The following is a 22,704-nucleotide window of genomic DNA, read 5'->3' on the forward strand; positions in this document are numbered from 1 at the left end:
AAATTGCAACACCAAGAAAGACACGAGATATCACAACAATATTTATTTTGTAGATAACATGTTGACCAAGCATCAAATGATTAAATTTATAGACTTCTGTGAAGTGTGGTTCCTGCCAAAATCAGTATCCAGAGTAGCCGCCATTGTTGGAGATCACCGCTGCCACACGCCTCAGCATTGATTCAAAGAGACTTTGGATGTGTTCTTGGGGTACAGCAGACCAAGCAGCTTCCACGCGTTGCCAAAGTTGATCTGGTGTGGCAGCTGGGGATGTAATCTGGGTCAATCGTTGAGCAACGATGGACCACATGTTTTCTATCGGCGAAAGATCCGGAGAGCGAGCTGGCCAGGGAAGCAATTCAATCTGGCGATTGACGAAGAACCTTTGGACAATGCGTGCCACGCGTGGTCGCGCATTATCCTGTTGAAATATGGCTGTGGGCAAGCCCTGAAGGTAAGGAAGGACAACTGGCTCCAACACCTCGGAGATGTAGCGCTGGCTTTTTAAAGTACCGGCAATGCGTACTAGAGGAGTGCGAGAGTGATATCCAATACCGCCCCATACCATAATACCCGGTGCAGGACCAGTGTGGCGGTGCATAACGCAGCTGTTCGGCATCCTCTCTCCACGGTGTCTCCAGACTCGAATCCGACCATCGTGGTGTTGCAGACAGAAGCGTGACTCGTCAGTAAAGACAATTTCATTCCATTGTGCCGTCCACATCCTTCTTTCATCGCACCATTGGCGGCGGAGACGTCTGGGGTTCTGCGTCAAGGGTAGACGAAGCAATGGACGTCTTGCGGACAGACCACTCTGCCGTAAACGGCGTCGAATGGTACGCGCAGACACTGGATGATGCGGTACAGACTGAATGTGCTATGCTATGGTTCGTGATGTGGCTGAGCGATCCGTCACTGCCATACGCACAATACGCCTGTCATCACGTGAAGTGGTGCACTGAGGTGGATGGGATCGAACACGTCGGTCCGTCGTACCCTCCTGCATCCAACGATCACATATCCGCATTACAGTTGCTTGGTTTCGTCCAACACGACTACCGATTTCCCTGAAAGATAATCCACAATCTCGGTAGGCCACTATCCTTCCTCTGTCGAACTCGGATACTTGATCAAAAGATGATCGCTGTTTTCTACGAGGCATAATTGATCGTTTTTTTGAAAAAACCACAAGAAAAACACAATTGCCGTACTTCAAATCATTGAAATCTCCAAGCCTTAAATAGCGCTTTGAAGTGGCGCCACAGGCGCGCGTGATGTGCGTCTGCGCTGAAATTCTAATCATTTGCATATCTCACCTCCGCTAATGCATGTTGTAAATTTCATATTATTTGCATGCTTCCTTCAGGGTGTTGCATCTACGGTGGCCAGCAGTGTAGTTAGTAATGTTAGCTCTGGTATAACAATAATTCCTCTACAACAGGGATTCTCATACTTTGTGCCATCAACCTTCGTCAGAGGCGCCATGTAACAGTGGTATTTCAAAGTTCTTTCCCAAAGAGACTATTTGTTAAATTGCTCTGGGGAGCCACGGATTAGGGAAAGGGATGCCGCAAGTGGAAAAAGTTTGAAAACACCTGCTCTATAATGATAATTTTCCTTAATCCACAAGTCAAGAGAATCCCTTATCACCCAATCATAACTTAGATCTCTGTGTTGGCTAGAAAAGTTAATTGTAAAGACCCTTTAATAGAGCATATGCATAGAAAAATTGAAATCTTAAAATATATACTTGAGTAGGAGGGCTAATGACAGCTTGACTGGTAGGTGCTGATGGTAGTGGACATGGTTGAATGCCATATGAATGGGAGGAGCTTTGAAAATTTCCATAATTTTGAGAAGCAATTGAACTAGAGTCTACTTGATTTTGCATATGAGGAGGTAAGAAAGAGGGGCTCTGAAAAAAAAGTGGAAAATAATCATTAGTTAGAGAAACGAAAAATTATACGGAGACAGTGATTAAAAAACATATATATTCTCAAACATAGAATGGTAAATAATTTGATGTATCACTGTCATGATCTAAGTCATAGTACATTTTATGTAAATTATTGTCAATCATTTATAATTCATTTTTAATTGCTGTATTGTGTATATAAAGAGTATGTTTCTTTTTTTTTCTCAGATGGTGAAGGGGGATCATTTCATGGATCTCTCAGAACAGCAGTTTGCCCACATGGTCCCTCAAACATTCCTTAGATGGACGAGGTCCACTTTTACTCTGAAGGGGGTCAGGTGGTCCACATTCCTGGAAACTTTCCATGACGTAAAGCCCATTCATTACGCTAATTGGTTGTAAGTCCCACTCTGGGAGCACTGTATTGGAGGTTTCACTTCTTCCAATGGGAATCTTGATGACAATTTTGATGTGTGAAGATGTAAAAGCAATACTTAAACAGAACTGCAATGTCGGTGATTATGTTGTGTGTGCCTGTTTTATATTGTGAAATATTTTTATGCCTAAAGCAACTACCCTATTTATAAGATCACAATAAACATTTAAATTTTAATTGAATTTTTTTGACTTTGCTACAACTTGTGACGATCTCTGATCCGAGATCACACAATGATCCTAGATTGTACGTCTCCCGAGGAGTGACGTCATCTTCCTCACGTAGACGTACGTTTTTCAGCTACGTCACTGCACTAGTGTGGAGAGAATTTCTTCCTAATATGCAAATAAGCCTAGATGGCGCTTGGAGCACTTTAACTCATATAAGAAGGCGTAGTTCCTTCTTGCGCCTTTTTGTGATTCGTTAGCGTGTGAGCACTGCTGGTGTGCTAAGAGTTCTCCATCTTTCGAAGCGATCTGCCAAGCTATTGCTAAGAAATAATGGATTGAACTTCCCCCTTCACTGAGGATCACTTCCACCAGAAGTTGCCTGTGCCGCATTGTCAGATAGACTCTTCTCGATCTGCTACGCTGGACTAACCCACTGTTCTTGAACACTCTTGTTTCATCATCATCAGATGGACTAAATCCAATATCTGGAGCCTACGCATCCATTGCCACTGACTGGAACCTACGGACTCCTCGTTGCCTGTCGTTCATTGCCACCGACTGGAGCCTACAGACTTGTCACCGATCGTTCATTGCCACTGACTGGAACCTACGGACACGTCGCCGATCGTTCTTCTCTTCCGACCGGATTATACGATCTTGGTACCGATCATTTATCACTGCTTATCGGACCCTATGACCTCGTCACCAACTGTTCACCACCACCTATCGGCCCCTACGACCTCGTCACCACCAACCAGACCTACAGACTCATTGTCTACTACCCGTCTCCACTGAGTGGATCCCTCTGACTCATCGTTACTCATCTCTGTCGACCGGACCCTACAGATTCGTTACTATTTGGTGCCAAGAGGACTGTTTGTGGACTTACCTCGACCCCTTCCATTTCCCGACTTGTGAAGGTGATTAACTTTTCAGTTCAGAATTCTTTGTTGTTAGAAAACCTAATAAATTTTTTGTTCATTGTCAATGTATCTTTGCCTAGTCACTTGCAGCGATGCATACAAAAACCCTTAATGCAATGAAAATGTTGCAAACTTTGTACTGCGACGAAATGAGTCTGCAACAAATTTGTACCACAATGAGTTTGTAGCACGATGAATTGATGCTGTGACAAATTGAACGCGAAGAATTGTCACACAGCAAGTTGAGCATGACGAATTGGCCTACGAGTGGGAGACCTGCATTCAACAAAATGAACCATGCTGGACTGTTTTCTTATATCAGTGGTTCCCAAACTGTGAGTAGCGACTACATAGGGGGTTTGGGTTAATAAAATAGAGGGTCTTAATGTAAGAGGAAACACAAGTGAATTTACAAAAAAAAGAATTTTTTTTTAAATTTTTAAAAACTTTTAAATTTAAAGTTGATTTAAATACAATGCCCCATAGAAACTGTACCTTAAGGGCTCAAGTCACGTAAGCCCCCTCCCTCATGCAAGGTGTAACTGATTGAGCAGTTTATTCAGTCGGTTCAACGATCAACGAAGACTGTTAGAAATCGGCAGTTTGCCATCAGAATCGATGCGCATCGCCAGACAATGAATGAATGAACGCAAGGGGCTCCGCCACCGGACTTATCCCGTTGCCGAGATCTCTTCCAGCCCAGCTTTGTGGCAGAGTCTGGAACAAAGCGAGTGCACCTAACAGTCTGATTGTGTAGCTAGTGTTGTGTTTGAAATTTCAGTGCTGCCATCTATACTTCAAATTATGAGTGAAGTGTAATGATTGAATATTTGTAACGTTGTAGGCCTGTTGCTCTCTGTGGCGAGATTTAACGCGGGGGGGGGGGGGGGGATCGGCTCACATTCGCGCCTTGAAGTTGGAAACCACAGGAAACCAACTTCAGCCGACCACCACTGTGGCACCGGTGGGGGGGTTCGAACCCGGATCCTCGTGATACGAGTCCATCACTATGACCACTCGGCCACCACAACGGCCGCATCGCCAGACAGGGATGTGCATCAGAAAAGAATACTCCCTTAATAGAATGTGTACGAATGAACCCTTCTTTACTGATTGCATTAATGCGCCCAGGTAAAATAAAAAAACTAGAAGAAACGTTTCTTATATATGAGAGACAAAACCATCGTTTAAGGGTACAAACATAGTCTGGTCGATTTTCCAATTAGGAGGGAAGCACAGTAGGGGGCTGAAGCACACCCGGGTTCCAGCCCGAGGACCCAAAATGAGATAATTCTCATTTCTTTTTTCACACTATAAATCCATTATAAAGGCGCTTGCGAAAAATTTTACCTGAGCCTGCCAAAGATCGCAGCTAGGGGGGTGGGGGGCACTACGGCAGGACTGGCCACTGGACCAGTGGTTCTCAACCTTTGAAATCCCGCTGCACGATTAATTTCTTTTCTTGATTGGAAGGCCTGGGCATATACAAAAGTAATGGGAAATAAAAATGGGTAAAAATGAAACAATAAACCACTCACAGCACGGTTTGCGGATGCTGGGCCCGGTGGTTTAGAAACACTGCGCCAGTCCAACCAAGGGCCCTTCCGAAGGATGGATTTCCCATATTCCTTTTCCTATTCACATTTTTCAAAGGTCAATGTTAGACGCTTGTTATTTGCTCTATCATCATGTCTAGGTGTCTGTCTAGACCTCAAGCTTTTCACCGTATTCCAATGGTTCTCTTTTGTCAGCTGCCTCCCTTGCGTAAATCATGGTTCATTGGCAGCTCTTCAAAATGTTTGGCAGATATTTTCACCATATAAAACAACCACTTCAAAGCATAAATAGGTGAAAAAATCAATATTTTTAGCTCATCACAACACTCCTAGGAGCTGTGAAGCACATTTTTGGAAACACTTTGGTACTCCTTTAAATTGGATTTTATGTTTGTTAGACTTAAATATCCATAAATTGAAAATTTAATGACAATTTTTTCATTTGTTCAATGCTTGGTCAAATATGGGTTAATAAGTAACTTTATTATTTTTCTTGTAATTTTTATAGACATTGAACATTAAGATGAAAAGAACATTCCAGTATGGTGCTGAGAAATGAAATTAGAAAATGAATTGGAGAACGAAAAACGAGAGAGAAATGTGCAATACAACAAAAAAATTCTTTAGCTACATTTCTAGTACCTCGATCTCTAAATCCAAATTAGGGAGACGGCTCTTGTAAAACACCATCGGAACGTGATTGTGTAGACAGAGACAAGGGCACCACCGATATAGAAGAATGTGAACTTCAAGGAGAGCAAAATTGGATTTAGTGAAGAATCAAAAGTATGTAAGTTTCCTCATGATATCGCATTATGGCCAATGCATTTAACTGATTGAGATGGTAGAATATTATTTAGTAAATAAACATTGTAAAAATGGTGATATCACGAAGCTCAAAGTTTAGATATATCCAAAAAACTGATCATACTATAGAAATCTTTCTGAGTCTAACTTTTATATCTTGAAAGCAAACAGCATCAAAGAATTTTGAGAAACTATTCTCAGAAACGAGTGAATCTGTTTACTGTTATGTATGTAAACTTTTTTCCAAATTTCAAATAAAATTGATAACAGGATTCGACTAGAAAAATTTAGTAAGAATTTTGAAAGAACATGAAAGTTCTGAAAGTCATTTCAAATCTATGTTAAGTCTAAAAAAATGATTATCAATTTCTGGACGTATCGACTCATGTGGCACAGAAAAATATTGGTGAGAAGTTTTAAAGCAAATTATTTGCAACAGTTAAACTTTTGGTAAATTTGGGAATAGCATTTTGTGGCCACAGAGAAGACACCAATTCGAATCGAAGAGGAAATTTCCTAAGTTGCATAGACTATCTTGCAGACTTTGATAATTTTTTGGGTAATCACACAATTAACAAAAATTCAATAATCCTGGTAAAAGTAATGTTAATTATTTGTCGCAAACTGTGTATGATGAATTTATAAATTTGATGGGGAGCAAAGTTGAAAAGTTTCTAATTGCTGAAGTTCAAGAAGCATTGTATTTTTTGATAATTGTGGATTTGACTTCTGATATAACTCACATAGACCAATTGACTCTAATCTTACGGTTCGTTAATAAGCAAGGAGATATCACAGAAAGATTTTTTGGATTCTTTCAGATTGAGAAGCATGATGCAGCATATTTAGAAAAAGTTGTATTGGAATCATTGCAAAATCTAGGTATTGATATAAGAAACTGTAGAGGCCAAACTTACAATAATGTGGCTAACATGTCTGGTCAATACAATGGATTACAAGCAAGACGTTCATTCTCGTATTTAAATGGGTTAAGAATTATTTACATAATTCATTAAGTCGATTACATTTGAGCAGTTTGTCACTTATGTTTATAGAAAATGATGTTACATTTTTAGATTATGAATCTATTATTCATAAATTCCTGAGAATAAGGCAAGAAAAGTTCCACTTTAAATGAACACCACTCGTTTAAAGTGGAACACTATTCATTTTTATTAATTAGTAATACTAAATTACTAAAAATATAATGCAGAATTTTACTGTGATTTTTTTCTTTTAAATGAGAATGTAATTATTATTATTTTCTTGTACCTGAGAACATAGTTTCATTTCCATATCTGACTTTTATGTGTTTATGTTTTTGTTGATCCAAAGATAAAAAGCGTAATGATTTTCTGCATTGTTTATTTTAGTGAGCCATCACATTCAATGGGGGTCAATAGGGACCTCCAGATCAGGTTGTCCCTATTGCCCCACAAAATCAAGATCCACCACTGGTGGTGCATGGCGTATTGCTTATTGTGATGCCCTGAATATAGAGGTGCATTGCTTATTGTGGTGCCCTGAATATGCTGGTGCATTGCTTATTGTGGTCTACTGTATAGCGTGCATTGCTTATTGGTGGCAACATATTACGTTCTATTGCGTATTGTGGTGTATTACATTTTATGCTGTATGGCAGTGCACTGTAAATAGTGGTGCATTGTATTTTATTTTTTTTTTGTTATGCATTACGTATTGTAGTGCATCATGTGCTGTATTGCTTATTGTAATGCATTGCTTATTATGGTGCTTTGCTTATTGTGATGCATCTCATATTGTGCTGTATTGCATATTGTGGTGCATTGATGATTGTGGTGCGTTACGTATTGTTATGCATTATAGTGCATCACGTGCTGTATTGCTCCTTGCGATGCACTCCATATTGGGCTGTACTGTTTATTGTGGTGTACTGCAAATATAGTTGTGCATTGCTGATTATAGTGCAGTTTGCTGTATTGCTTATTGTAATGCAGTGGTTATGGCATATTGTAGTGCTTATTGCAATGAATCGCACATATTGTGCAGTATTGTACATTGAGCTATATTGCTTATTGTGGTGTGTTGCATATTGTTGTGCATTACTTGGTGTTGTGCATCGCATGCTGTATTGCTTATTATAATGCACTGCATATTGTGTATTGTGGTGGTCTGCATATTGTGTATTGTGCTGTATTACTTATTGTGGTGCATTGCCTTATTCAGGGGTGGGAAGTGACTAAGTCCATTTCTGAGCAGCTTTGGAGCAGCAAAATTCAGGATTTGGAGCAGTTTTGGAGCAGCAAAATATGGATTCGGAGCAGATATTTATAAATTGGAACAGTGAAATTAACAAGAATATTTTCGTTAACCCTCAACCCTTTTCAACATAAAACTGCACTGTCTTTTGTTATCAAACATCTTTTCGTCAGCTTGATTTTTGTTTTTTGTGTTTTAGGCTTTTGACACCTTGTTTGAAAGAGCGGCTGTCATAAAATTTTTTGCACCCGTCTATTTAAGATGATTTTTGCTTACTGTGGGCACTATTTGCTGCCTTGAACAGCAGCACTTCAAATGAGCTAAAAAATTTTTATAAGTTTTTAATTTTTTTTATACTTGGAAAGAAATTGTTGCAAAATGGGAGAGAATTTCGGAACAATCAACTCGATGTTTGGCGATTCAGCACTCATTATCTGGCGAGATCGGCGATCTGACACTCGCTATTTGGCGAGATTGACGATTTAACGCTCGTTATTTGGTGATATTGACGATTTAACGCTCGTTATTTGGCGATATTGAAGATTTAACGCTCGTTATTCGGCAACATTGGCGATTTAACGCTCCTTATTCTGCAAAGTTTCTAAACTAACATTCGTAATTCGGTGGACATGCGCTTTTTACTCCCGGAATGAAAATTTTTTTCACGAAGCATCGGGATTTAACACAATGACAATCGACTACAGTAATTTCTGTTGCTTCCAGTGATGAATTTTTTTTTTAAATGGAAACACTCCAATTTGCACTTTAAAGCTGAACGGCATTGCAAACCATCTTCAGTTCCACGATCACGGACAATATCGGGGTTTCGTGATGGAAAGCCTGATCAGGGGCCGATAGTTTAAGTATAGTGGAATAAAACACGCTCTTCTCTCTCGTAAAGAAACGTTTCGTGGCTAGCAGGAACAAAAATTTTTTGGCGTCCTTTCCGAAATTCCGGGCATACTGAAGCAAAATTCGCTATTTGGGGCAGAAAAATGTGAAAATACGCTATTGGAGTAGGATGGCGCAAGATATTAGTTTTGGCGCAGAGTTTCCACCCCTACATATTGCAGTACATTGTGTGCTCCGCAGAGAGCAACCACTATGAGTTGAGAAAAACTCAGTTTAAAAAAATTGATTGCAGATGGCCAGAGATGCCATTGACACAATTGTGTCAAATACCCGGAATTTCAGAGAAGGACAAATAAAAACGTGGTTCTTTCTTTCCCCTTCTTTCTTTTCACAGTCCATCACAATCGCGAGACCTTGAAAAAGTGGTTTTACTACTTTGTATACAAGAGGGTTGTTGAAGATATTTAGTTGCTTCCCTTAATGAGGACCCTGCACAGAATTTTGTACTTTTGTGGCTATTTGCCGGCATTCAAAAACAATGTCTATACACCGTAAATTTACCTGGTTCCTACAAGATTGTGAACGCACATTTTTAAAAAAAATCAAAGGATCTGGAACGCCTGTTCAAAAAATGTAAAAACATTTTCTGAGAGATCGTTCCAAAAAACAAACATGAATCTGTAAAAACTCTACCTTGAATATCCACAGTTTTGTCATCTAGCTGCTATGTGGTAGTCACCGTTTTGCATCGCGAAAATCACTGGTATGTATGCAGAATTGGCTTTTGAAGAGGCAAAAGGATTTCTTCCACAGAAATTGTGGGCACTAATGCTCAAAAATTTTTTTAAATTAACATAGTGTAAGACTATTTTCCCCCATATTTTAAGTTTCTACAAAAATATTTTTAATTTTTTCATTTTCTTGGGGTGGGCGGGAGGGGAACCCACCTTTGCCTTTAGTGAAAATCCGGGTCTGAAACCCACAATTGCGCAGTGGTAATCGGCTAAAAATATGATTTTCTAAGGTTTTCTAATTTTGAGTTGACTATTCCTTTGAAAAAAGCTCTGTTCACCACAGACCTACAACACAAATATGTACACATTAAATTTTAAATCTGTGCATTACCAATTTGGAGGATAGATGCAAGGCCACAACTAGGGTGGGGGAAAAAAGCAGGCAGGTCTAGTGCTTCCTCCAGACTCTGGACTAGAGGGGGCACTGAATTCACCTTTTATAACAGCTTCTTCTACATTACATGGGATGCCAAATGTGTGCTTGCCCAATTTGTGAAATCATCTAGTTGCAGCCTAGATAGAAGGCACCACCTACTAACACAAAACATGCTGAATGCTGGGTACACACACACAAACACACTTGAGTTTCACTAACACAGATCTGACATAGTTCCCATATTGAGGTGTGAAAATATGTGGCAGTTAAATGGCCACAGATCAGAGTGGTAGAAATGCCCCCCCCCCCTCCCCACAAACCCCATGGCTGACGGGGCTCCAGCCATGGGGTTCCGGATGATTCTCGTAATTTTTTGTTTTTTTACACTTTAAATTCACTGCAGAAGGGACTCGTGAAAAGTCAGGTCAGGGGCCTGCCAAATGTTCCAGCCTAGGGGCCCTGCTCCAGGATGTGGGGGGCCATGGTAGTGGACCATCAGGAAGAGAAAATAAAGTCATTCTACCAGGAAATTGCTTTGCAAGGATTTATATGACTAGGGAATCAGAAGATAAGTATCTGAGAGAGTGTGTACTGAGAGAGAGAGAGAGAGAGAATCTCATTTGCTTTAAATTTAATCAGAAGATATTATTGAAAGAGCTACTTTTTTAACTAAATGAAAAATCAATCAGAAGGGATTTTATAGATTGATTTATTCGTAAATATATAAATGTGTGCCTCTAACTTTTAATTACAGTGGATCCTGCTTATAACGGTTTTCAAAAAATTATCATAAAAAACATTGTAAACAGGAAATCTTAATGAGAATTACTTAGAGTTAGGACGACGAAAATAAGTTGTACAAAGTGCAAAAACATTCTAAATAGGAACATTATAAGTGTGATCGACTGTATATTTGTTTTAGGTTTAGTAGTAGTAGTACATTGTGTGCTGTATTGATTAATGTAATGCAGTGCTTATTCCATATTATGCTGTATTCCTCATTGTGGTTCACTGCAAATAGTGGTGCATTGCTTATTGTAATTCATTGTGCATTTTATTGCTTATTGTAATTCATTGTGCATTTTATTGCTTATTGTAATTCATTGTGCATTTTATTGCTTATTGTAATTCATTGTGCATTTTATTGCTTATTGTAATTCATTGTGCATTTTATTGCTTATTGTAATTCATTGTGCATTTTATTGCTTATTGTAATGCCACTGCATATTGTGGTGAATTGGGTATTGTGCTGTATTGTGGTGCACTTTAAATAGTGGTGCATTGCTGATTGTAGTGCATGGCATGCTGTACTGCTTACTGTAATGCAGTGCTTACGGTGTATTGTGTTGCATAGCATATTATGGTACTTTGCGTGTATCGTGTATTTTGCTGTATTGCATATTGTGGTGCATTCCTTATCATGGTGCACTACTTATTGTGCTGTATTGCTGATAGAGGTACACGGTGATTGCTTATTGTGCTGTATTGCAGATGGTGGCACATTGCATTTTGTGCTGTATTTCTAATTGTGGTGCACGCATATAGTGATGCTTTTTTATTGTGCTTTATTGCCAATGGTGGTGCTTTGCATGTTGTGATGTACTGCGTATAGTGGTGCATTCATTATTTTGCTTTATTGCTTGTTGTGTTGCACTGCATATAGAGGTACATTACTTATTATGATGTTGCCATATAGAGGTGCATTACTTATTGTGCTGTGTTGCCATATAGTGGTGCTTCACATATGTATTGTGATGCACCGTGTATTGTGCTGTATTTATGATGGCGCTCATCAAAATCAGTGTGGGAAACTGGCAATTGAATGACTATTTTGCAGGCATTCACAACACCTGAGGAATATTTTGCTTGACAAATTAAAGAAGATTGGACGAGTACAGGGCTCAGCACGGATCATGGCCTCAAAACTAGTGAAAATAGTGACCAAAATGTTTAAAAAGTGACCAAATAGTGACCAAAATGTTTTAAAAGTGACCAAAATAATTTTAGAAAGAGACCAAATGGACAATGAATTTTGATTTTTACCAAATTGAATGAATTGAAATTGAATTTAGTTTTTACTAAACTTTTTGTATTTCAATGGAACTCATCGAAATTGCTTTTTTTTACATAATAGTGTGAAAAATAAATCAAACTCAAACGCATTCTGCTAACCAGAAAAGTTTTGAATAACTTATCAAATTTATCAACAACTATGTGTGAGAGAATAACATTACATTCTTTCTAAGTAACAGTAGCAATGCCTTTCCCCCATGTTGCTTTCCACAACCTATCTTAAAATCAATTTAAGCAGGAAAAACTTCAAAAAGGGAAAAAGTTTTCACATTCAAAGAAGGAAAAAAAAATGAAATAACACAAAATTTGATGAGAGAATTTGTCCCATCTACATTCTAGTGGATTTTTTATTAATGTTATGCTATAAATGACAGTATACAAAATGTACTCAAACTTTTTTTAACTAGTACAAATTTGATTTACATACCTAGGTTTGTATAATACGTTCCAACAAATTTTAAGAAATTTACTATAATGATTGAAAAAAAACTAAAACTACATTTTTAACAATATTATTTTAAATTATTAAATTAAAATATTACTTGAATTACTGAATTAAATAATTTAAATTATTAAATTGAATAAAGTGTATTTAAATTATTAAATTAACTAAATGATTTTAATTGTTATACGTTGAGGGAGGGAAATCCACCCTCCTCCCCCCCCCCCCAGCGTCAATGGCAGAGCCTACTGATGCATACATGATGTATAGTCCTCAGATTAGGAGAAGAGTTATCGGAACCCCACTCTCTGGAGAGGGTCCATTTTGGCGCGGGGAAAAGATAAAATTTATCCCGGGTTGCTAGTACGCCATCTTGGCGCACACAAATCAGTTTTTGTCGCCAAGTCTTTTTCGCTGTTCCGTGAGTGTGGTTTTGTTTTCAAAAAGTGCTCTTTGAACCTCGAGTTCGCTGTTTAAAATATTAATTATATTCAAGATGTCTTCAAAAGGACAAACTCTTCACTCTTCAGAAAGAAAGATGATAGACAATATCACGAAGTTTTGTGAAAAAGAAGCGGAAGTAGGTGAGGTTTCGATACCTCTTTCGCACGTACAGAAACGTGCTGCTGCTATTGCTGGTGTTTCTTTAACAACCATCAGGCGGATCAAGAAAGAAAGTTCCGTCGCTGGTGAGGGCAAGTTATCAACGCCAGGTAAACACAGAAAGCGACCTGAGAAAAGAAACGCAGTGATGGACAATTGTGACTTGTGTGTCACCCGTAACACCGTGCGTAAATTTTATGCCAAGAAGAAAGTGCCATCGGTTGGATCGCTACTTTCCGTAGTGAGGGAGAAAATCAACTTTCTTTGGAAAGCAGATACTCTTAGAAAATTTTTACATGAGGCAGGATTTGAATTCAAACGCAGCAAAAGTCATTGCAATATTTTGATGGAACGCCCACAGATAAGGATGTTGAGGCATCAATTTTTGAAAACTTTTTCGGGAAAGTGGAAGAAACATTGTTTATTTGGATGAGACTTGGATCGACAGCAATCTTGCATATGATAAATGTTGACAAAATGATGAAATCGGCGCTATATTTAAAGAAAGAGCAAGCAATCGCCTCATAGTAGTGCATGCCGGATCGGAATCTGGATTTGTCCCCCATGCAGAATTGGTATTCAAAGCTGCTTGTGCATCTGGAGATTATCAAGGTCAAATGAACCACAGCAACTTTCTAAAATGGATTAAAGAAAAGTTACTTCCTAATATCATACTGAATTCTGTTGTTTGCATGGACAATGCCACATACCACTCCAAAATTCTAGACCCTGTACCCATTAAGTCCTCAAGAAAACAAGACATGTGTTCGTGGTTGCAAAAGGAAAAAATTGCCCATGATGAAAAGATGCGGAAAACAGATTTTTTCGACATCATTAAGGCGAATGCCTCACGCGAGAAAAAATATTGTATAGACGAACTTTTAAAAGGGAATGGACATGATGTCATTCGGCTTCCTCCTTATCATTGCGACATGAATCCAATAGAACTTGTGTGGGCATCGATCAAAAGATATGTGAGAGAATGCAATGCTAGTGCTGATCTGAGCTTGCAACATTTGCAATCGTTAAAAATACAAATACAAATACAAATACAAATACAAATACAAATACAACGCCACAACAGGCAAAATGCCCAACGAGGTGGCTGATAAAAAGATGCCCATTGATAAAAAGATGCCCATAAAAATATGGTTGTCATATGTTTCAAAAATACAGCAACCCAATTAAAAATGCAATTAACACAAATTACAAACACTATATACACATGAAAAAATATTATACAATGCCCATAAAGAATACTTATGGTTGTCTTATTCTAAGAATGGATAGCTTCTCGATTTACCCCAACATGTTTATCGTATTTCTTTTTAAACGTGTCAATTGTGTTACAATTTACTACCTCCGGGGGTAAGCTATTCCATTTATTAACAACCCTATTGGAGAAAAATTCCCTGCGACACCATAACCTTGCATTGTCCCTCACCAATCGATACTGGTGTCCCCTTGTAAAAGCAGTCGATTGGCGGTGTACTAAAAGTTCTAAAGTATTAAAGAGGCTATCAGAAACACAGGGTGTGAAGAGTGGAAAAAGTATTGCGATCATGTGAAAAACATTGAAAATACATACTGGGAGACTGATGGAATTGTAGAAGAAATGATCGACAGCATTTCAGTATGTATAAACCCATCAAGTGACAATGATTCTGAAACAGACAGAGATACTTCAAGTGATCATCACTCGGATTCCAGTTTGAGTGGATTTAGTGATCTTGTTGACGAAAGTGAATTATAAATCCACGTAAATAGTCTTGAGATTCGTCGACAACGTTGTTGTCTCTATGTAATGTAGGAATATGGAGGCCAACACATCAAGGAGAAACTTTTGACCTCAAGGAAGAACACAGAGGAAACGAAGCTAGAGATCTCACAAAAAGTTCTGCGAAAGCCCCATTATTCATGTAAGAATAGATGTCACATCATCAAGACCACGAATCATCAAGATCATCAAGAACACAGCAAACACAAAAAAGGTTAGTCAAAATATAAGATATTTTTTCTCTATTACGGGGGCCCCTATCGCTTGCACCCTAAATTAAATATTTTAATTTAATTAAAAAATAAATATTTTAATTTAATTTACAAAATGTTTTAATTTAAAAAATTAAATTTTTGAATTCCATTTAATTTAATATTTTGAACTAAAATATTTGATACAGAAAAGAAGATAATGGAGCAAAATACGGAAAAAATGTAAAGGAAGCAGTGATAATTTAATAATAAAGGGAGTAAAGTTACTTTTAATTAAAAATTAAATTACTAAAATAATTAAATGAAATAAATTAATTGTTAAGTTACTTAAAATTAATAATTTAATATAAAAAATTTCCTTCGGTTTTCCGCAACAAGAGAAGGCCACCTGTGACAGCAACTAAAAAAAAAAGCTTGTCGGGAATCAGTGTGGGAAGATGTTTTTTTTTTTTTTTCACGTATTTTGTGGTGTCAGATTTGACCCAGACGATTGTGAATCATTGGCGAAACCACTCAGTGGTTTGTTTTTTTCCTTCTCTCTGTCTGTACAGGGCTAGTTGAAGTGATGCTTTCTGCTGGAAAAAGGAAGCAGTTTTTTTTTTAATATGCGAAAGAGAAGGTTTATAGCATGTATTCCTATCAATAGACAACTGGGTTTGCTTCTCTGGTAGAGATGCACAGTTGACAAAATTTCGAGTGAACCCTTCATAACATAGCCCTTCTCTCTCTCTCTGTTTACCATCTCTCATCGCCGCGTTATCCTCTTTTCTTTTTTTTACTTTCTCCACAGATGCTTTCATATGGGCTTTTCAAAGAGGTGACAAAAACATTGAACATGCATGCTTGTCAAGCTCACAGTTACGTGAGTGCGTAAGTGGCCACCATAAGGGCATCGGAAGCATGGTCCTCTCATGTTGCAGTTGAAATCTCCCACCAGCTGTCTATAGTGAATTTACAGTGTTGGGGGAAAAAATATATATATACATATATATATGTGTGAATTCTCTCTCTCTCCAGGGTTGGAGCCTTGTCAGCTCCATCCTTCTGTGGGCTGTAGTCGGAATTATACATGTAGGGGTTCCGTTTCATCTTGATGGTTTTCGATCCCTTCTACAGAATAAAAAAGTATGTTTTTATATTGAAATAATATGCTGTAAATGTTCTAGCAGCAGGGCCATCATGGGCCCCCCCCCCCCCGGCCAAGTGATTTTTATGACCCTGTACCTCGTAAATGCTGGAAAATATCAGCCAGATCTTATTTTTGTGAAGCCCTCTCCTCTTGAGGACCGGTTGGGCCCACCAAGCCTTAAGACAGCACTATCGAACAGGCGATGATTACGTCACACAAATACTGCTATGAACGACACTAACGAGTGTACTGCCGTGGCGCTTTTAGTGAAATTTCTTGGAGGCAAAAATAGCGCTAAAGACGCCAAGCGAGAAAGTGCCGTTACTAGTGTGATATTCTTGCTGCGCAGTTGTTTTACCTAAAAGGGCATAATAGACTCGCCCGACGTGACGTAGCCAGCATTCTTCTCGTGATCGGTGGACTATATATCAATTGTCATCTGCCGCACCCCTAAGACCTTCATGTCTATCTCCACCTATGGCTGGACTGAGAACATGGACGGAGATACGGGAGGGGGGGGGGGTCCCCAGCGTCAACAGTGGAGTGGGCAGATCTAATGTATATGTGTGTGACATCATCATCATCGTGCCCCCCCCAGACTTCCAAGTCTATCTCCGCCTATGACTGGGAAGGGTGGGTGAGCACTCCTTTACAGGCGGAGGGGGGGGGGGGGAAACCAAAATAATACTGCCCTTTGGTGAGGGAAAAAGTAAACCAGTTTTAAATTGTGTGGTTTTTGAGAGAAAAATTTGTAAATATATATTTTTCTTTTTTTTACACACAATATAAACCCCTGCAAAAAAACATTTACTTCTTTACCCAGGAACAGTATAATTTTGGCCCCTCCCGACGTAATTTTTAACAGAAAAAAACTCTGCGGCCTTCCCCGGTAAATTTCCCATGAACCTTGTAAGCACCAACATGGCCAATCAATCACTGTTTTGCGGTGGTCAATTCAAGATGGCTGACAAAGGGCACATAAAATTACAAAAAAATATATAATTTATAATATGAATCAACCTAATACGCAGCAATATGGGAAAATAGATAGCAATATATCGGGAAATACAGAAAATTAGGATAAAATGAACACAAAAATCGAATCAACGACATACAGGGTTTATAAATGCGGTTATTAAAGAGTTTATGGATGCTGCTGTCAGAGCTACCTATTTTAGTGCGAAAAAAAGTTGCCACGTTAGCTCTGACTCCTCCCGTAATTTGCAATGAACAAAAACAGTGAATTTGCCCCAACCCAGGGCACCCGATTTACCATCGTCGTAATATGATATTTTTTTCTGGAGGGGAAACGTAATTTTACTGCCCCTTGACTGTGAAATTTGCAAAGGAATTTATTGCCTTTTCTTAAATATACCATTCCATCAAAAATGCCATTCGAGGCATTGCCCCCCCCCCCCCTCAGTTTTGGATCTGATCATGGTATGTAGCAACCCGGGCCGCAAGTATGAACGAAAATTTACTATCGCCCGGGGCCGGTATTCATTTTTTTTAACGGATAAAGAGTAAACTTGCACCCTTCCTCGTTCAGCACCTGTGGAACCAGATCCCACCCTCTCCTATTGCGGTCATATCAGCGACTCGAGACAAAAACGTTTTAATAACTTCCGAGGTCTAAAAAGGAGATTTTTTTACACAACACCAAGAATGGAACGCAATATGCCGATATTAAGTCAACAATCAGTATCGTGAAGATGCTCTAAATTAAGTTACGGCCAAGGTCAGTTGTTGGCTGCTCCGGGCATAAAAAAAATTAATATTAGGCCCCTTAAATTAAGAAAAAAGTGTAAAGTAGGGGCCAAAGGCGCGCTCGATGCGCCTATTGTTAAATCCGCCTCTATTTACGGTTTGCATGCACGTTAACTGAGTTTTTATCAGCTTGATGACCAATTTTCATCTGATTTGGAAACCCTTGTGTTAAACTAAACGTTGAATTGCAGGATTCTGCGATCTTTTCATAAATAGTTCTCCTTTCGATCATATCTGGGGCTATGGTTTCTTGCTGAGATTTAAATCCAGTTCGAAAAATAGTACAAATTTTATTTCTAGATAGGTCGCGATTTTCAGTCGGATGATTTTTTTTATTGTAAGTAAATTCAAAATACTTGAGAGCTTCTTCAACTTTCTTCTTCTCCAACGGCCAGCAACAAGAGTATTCTCCAAAGCATATTAATAATACGCTTAATACGTATTAATAGTACGCATCTTTAATACGCGAGCTTTGGTATTCTCCCGCTCCGCGTAAGTTAGTTTCTGCACGGGCTCTCTTAAATCGTCATTTCAAATATTTAAAAAAATTAACAAAAGTAAAGATAGAACAAACAACAAATGTAACTTGCTCGATGCTCCAAGAAAGGAATTCGGCCCTTAAGACTAAAACTTTTTAAAACAAATAAAATAAAGGATCAATTTTAAAATAAGATAAAAATGAAAGAACGAGTGAGCACACACACATGGGGAAGTAAGAAAGAATGGTAGTAGAAGAGGGGAAAAATTTCTTTGTTGTAAGTACGCCTTTTACGCTATTTTTTTTCGACTGGCTTTTCCATAAAATAACGACTCCTTAACCAAGCTGCTTTCTTTCCAAGTGCCTTGAAATCAAGTTATACTAACATCATACGGTATGCACCCGGGAAGTGTATAGGGGTTCTACAGGAAGGGAGCTAACGATCGTAGTTCAATCAAAGGAGGGAGAAAATTAGCGACCTTGAACCGGTAAAGTTCCTCCTTGAAGAAAAGAAAAACGCTGACAGCAGAAAAGCATGCGAGACCGAAGTTTTTTTGCTAAAAAAAGTGGAAAAAGTGACCTGGACCTGAAAATACGTAATAAAAGTGACTAGTTTCTAAAAAGTGACTTTTAGTGAAAAAAGTGACCCGTGCCGAGCCCTGCAAGTAGTTAGGTTCATTGGTGGAGGTGGGGAGGATGATGGATGTGGTAGGTGTCGGGTTGTACTTCAATAAGAGTTGTAAGTAAGAGTAAGTAAGTATTTCAATAAGAGTTGTAACATCATTCAGTCCTTACTAATGTTTCTATGAGATATATATATAATTTTCATAGTTTCAAAATTTCTTTTAATGTATACCATTAGAGGCAGATGGCAGCATTCGAACACATGCAAACAACAATATACAATACTATTGAATAAATGTTTTTTCCATTTATAAAATTTTCATTTTACTAATTGTTTAAGTGCCAGCAAGTTTGTATAAACGAGCATCGACTGTATTTAGCAATGGAATGAACTAAACATAATAAAACTGGAAAAATAAGACTTTTTAAAGTAAAACTTTGGAATGCACATGCTTTAGCATTTATTTCAGCGTGGTTCACAAGGGTACCATTGAATTTTCTTCTAGAGGGACCACTTTTTACTCTTGAAGAACCCAAGTTTTGCCAACAACCTAGGCATCAAGACACAAGTAAATTGGACTACATATTAGAATAGAATCACTGTCATTTAACACATTATTTTAAAACTAAATTGCAGTCAAAGAAGTACAGCCATACCTGAGGAAAAGACTGAATATGTGATACAAATTGTCCACCACTGGAGTGAGCTACTGACGTTTGAACATTCATGAAATTTGAATCCACAGCTTGAGAAGTAGGTAGATAAGATTCCCTATAAGGACCTGTTACAAGAAAATTAGGTATCAAATTCTTTACACAAAATTTAAAAGCACACAGTAAAACAGTAGAGTTTGTTTATCCAGAAATGAGTTAAATTGAGACCAAAATGTTTGTGCATGCCAATCTCAAACAAAAAAGAAATTGTTATATTTCATGCTTATAAAATCAAAATCGAAGTGTATTTTACTCTTTATTATTCATGTAATTGTACTCAGTTACAACATTTTAATATGATTAAAAGCACCATTAGAATCTAGTTAATATGAAAAGTTGTTTAATTCACACAGTACAAACCAGTTGACGAGTTATCATCAGAAAAGACAAGAAACATTAATAAAATTTGCATTTCAATAATATAACATGTTTTTAAATGTATGTTTACATTATGTACAATATCTCAATTATTAAAATACCCCATTTTTGTTTGATGAAGTGACAAGCTATAGATGTTGTGTTCACTTCATCTGCTTAGGGTCAAGTGGGGTAAAGTGGTCATACTGAACATAAAATGGCATAACTTAAGAATTTCAATTGATATTACTACCAAATTTCTGTTTTAACTTTCACTTGCTAGTAGCAAAGTTTTTCACCTATAATATAATGCCAAGCAACATTTTAGTGGAAATGAACATTTTTTTTTGTTGTTGAAGCTTGGGTTCCATTTTTTGAGTGCCTGAATAACTTCTCTCTACCATATAGTTGCTAAAACTTTTTATAGATTGGCTGTACAGGGCAGTCCAGAAGTATCTCAAGAACACTATTCCATGCACTGGTAAGTTGTAATCATTATACTTCATATTTTACAGTAATTTAAACAATGTGGGGTAAAGTGGTCATAGCATTAGGCTTAACTAACACTTAGTTGCTAGGAGCTATTTTGCCTAACACTTTTGCCTTGAACTTGTAAGATTTTTTTTTCACTTAATGTAGTTTGATTTTTTTCTTTTGCAGAGCAAACATGAACTTGGAAAGTATGTGTTTGAACCTATATGTGAAAAGAATATACAACAGTAGTCTGACATTCTTCCATTAGTATTGTTAGCTGTTGGAAAGAGCATTAGAGTATCATGTGAGCTGCAAGAACATGAGTTAAAGATTCCATATGACTTAAGGAAGATGGATCATTAACAAGTCAAGACAAAAGGATTCTAGAAGAAAATCACGGTTACCGTGCAAAGGAGACTAGTATTGAAGGCTTGAAATCTCTTGCTCAATGTGAACAATCCCCCACCCCTTTTGTAGATGTTGAACTTTCACAATTCACAACCAAGGGAAGTAAAGATACAGAATCAACTTCATGAGTGGCTGGCTTGAACTTAGAAAGTGTCAAAATTAGCTAATATCAGTGTTGTGTCTGATGAGAGACTTGAAACGAGCCATATACTGACTACCTTGCCCTCGTTAATCTCAGCTGTAAACGAAAGGGTAATACAGAACTCAAGGGCAAAATGAAAACATGTTCAGGATAGAATAGGAGAAACATTAATTAAGGAAATAGTTGAACTTTGACTGCCACAAAATAAATATGCGGAAATTACATTAAACTCCCATAGCCAAGGAAAAAATTTCTTGAAGATCTGAGGCAAATCTATAACTATTCAAACTTTATGAAAGATGTCGGAAGGCTGTGTGTGTGTGGGGTGCTGGTTTATCATGAAGAGAACAAAAACCAATAATGCAAATTATCAGACAAGTGATTAATAAGGATTTATTATCTGTTGAATATCTTGAAAGGGCCTAAATAATGAATTTTTATACCTTTCCAGAAAATAAGGACATAGATGAAATAAGAGATCAATTGTATTTGAAGATCCTAATGAAGCCAAGATTTATAACCATAGAGTACATTAAAAGTAGAAAATGATTGTTTGATAAATGTGTTAAATAAAATTTCAATGCCCACTGATTATTTTCTTAAAATTTCATTATTATTTGGTATGACCATTTTACCCCATGCACTACTCACTTTACCCCACCCCATGGGGTAAAGTGGTCATAAAAGTGAGGTCTAAAATGTTGCAGAAAAAAAACTGTTACACTCAAAAAATATTTTTGAAAAATGTGCTAATATACTCTCTAAGAATGTAATGTAAAATATCAGCCAAAAGATATCCTATTTTTGAAAAAGTCATATGGTTATGCCTCTTCAAAGATGAAAACACCTCTTTTTATGACCATTTTACCCCACCTGACCCTAGTGTGTGATCATACCTTTCGTGCTCAAAACACCAATCCAAAAACATCATTTGTTTCTTATAATATGTTTCATGTTATCGTGTTTCATGTTATCGTGTTTCATGTTACCATGTTTCTTATAACATTGTTTATTTAGAAGACACCAACGAATAAGGCCAATACAAAAAAAATAATAAAAGTCCTAATGCATTTCAACACCAATGGGTGCCGTCTTCAGAGGAAAAATTTAACCACTAGTTTCGCTGACCGAGTTTCCCATTTGGGTTGAATACCAAATCTTCACGCTCGGTTGCTCAGCGGAAGAAGTACGTCTGTTCACTTCAAACGTCATGGTCAGAATGTACAAACTGGATCAACTCTTCTATAACATTGTTTGTTATTAACGAAAATACTTGGAATTTTAATTTAATTTTAATTTATTGCTATTGATTTGGCGGCACTGTAGATGACTAAGATCAGGCAAGAATGAATATATATCAATTTGCAAAAATAAAAACAGAAGGAATTGATAGATCAATGAACAGTTTTATTAGCTATGTTTAACACCTACACTTCT

General features: G+C 37.7%; 1 protein-coding gene and 1 pseudogene across 1 annotated transcript in view; one reads left to right on the forward strand and one right to left on the reverse strand.

The window, feature by feature from the left end:
* The window catches only part of LOC149088318 (uncharacterized), a 234,276-nt gene that overhangs the window by 151,700 nt on the left and 59,872 nt on the right, over nucleotides 1-22,704 (reverse strand). Inside the window, exons 8-9 of the mRNA XM_089246939.1 lie at nucleotides 19,830-19,954; nucleotides 1,751-1,915 (exon numbers count right to left, since the gene is read on the reverse strand). Coding sequence (XP_089103065.1) covers nucleotides 1,751-1,915; nucleotides 19,830-19,954 — 290 coding nt within the window. The remainder of the gene's footprint in view (nucleotides 1-1,750; nucleotides 1,916-19,829; nucleotides 19,955-22,704) is intronic.
* On the forward strand, nucleotides 12,952-15,181 carry LOC149088319 (uncharacterized; annotated as a pseudogene).

This window comes from Pholcus phalangioides, unplaced genomic scaffold, assembly GCF_987345545.1.
Source record: "Pholcus phalangioides strain wild (caught in Gottingen) unplaced genomic scaffold, Ppha-v1.0 ptg000003l_1, whole genome shotgun sequence".
Classification (NCBI taxonomy): domain Eukaryota; kingdom Metazoa; phylum Arthropoda; class Arachnida; order Araneae; family Pholcidae; genus Pholcus; species Pholcus phalangioides.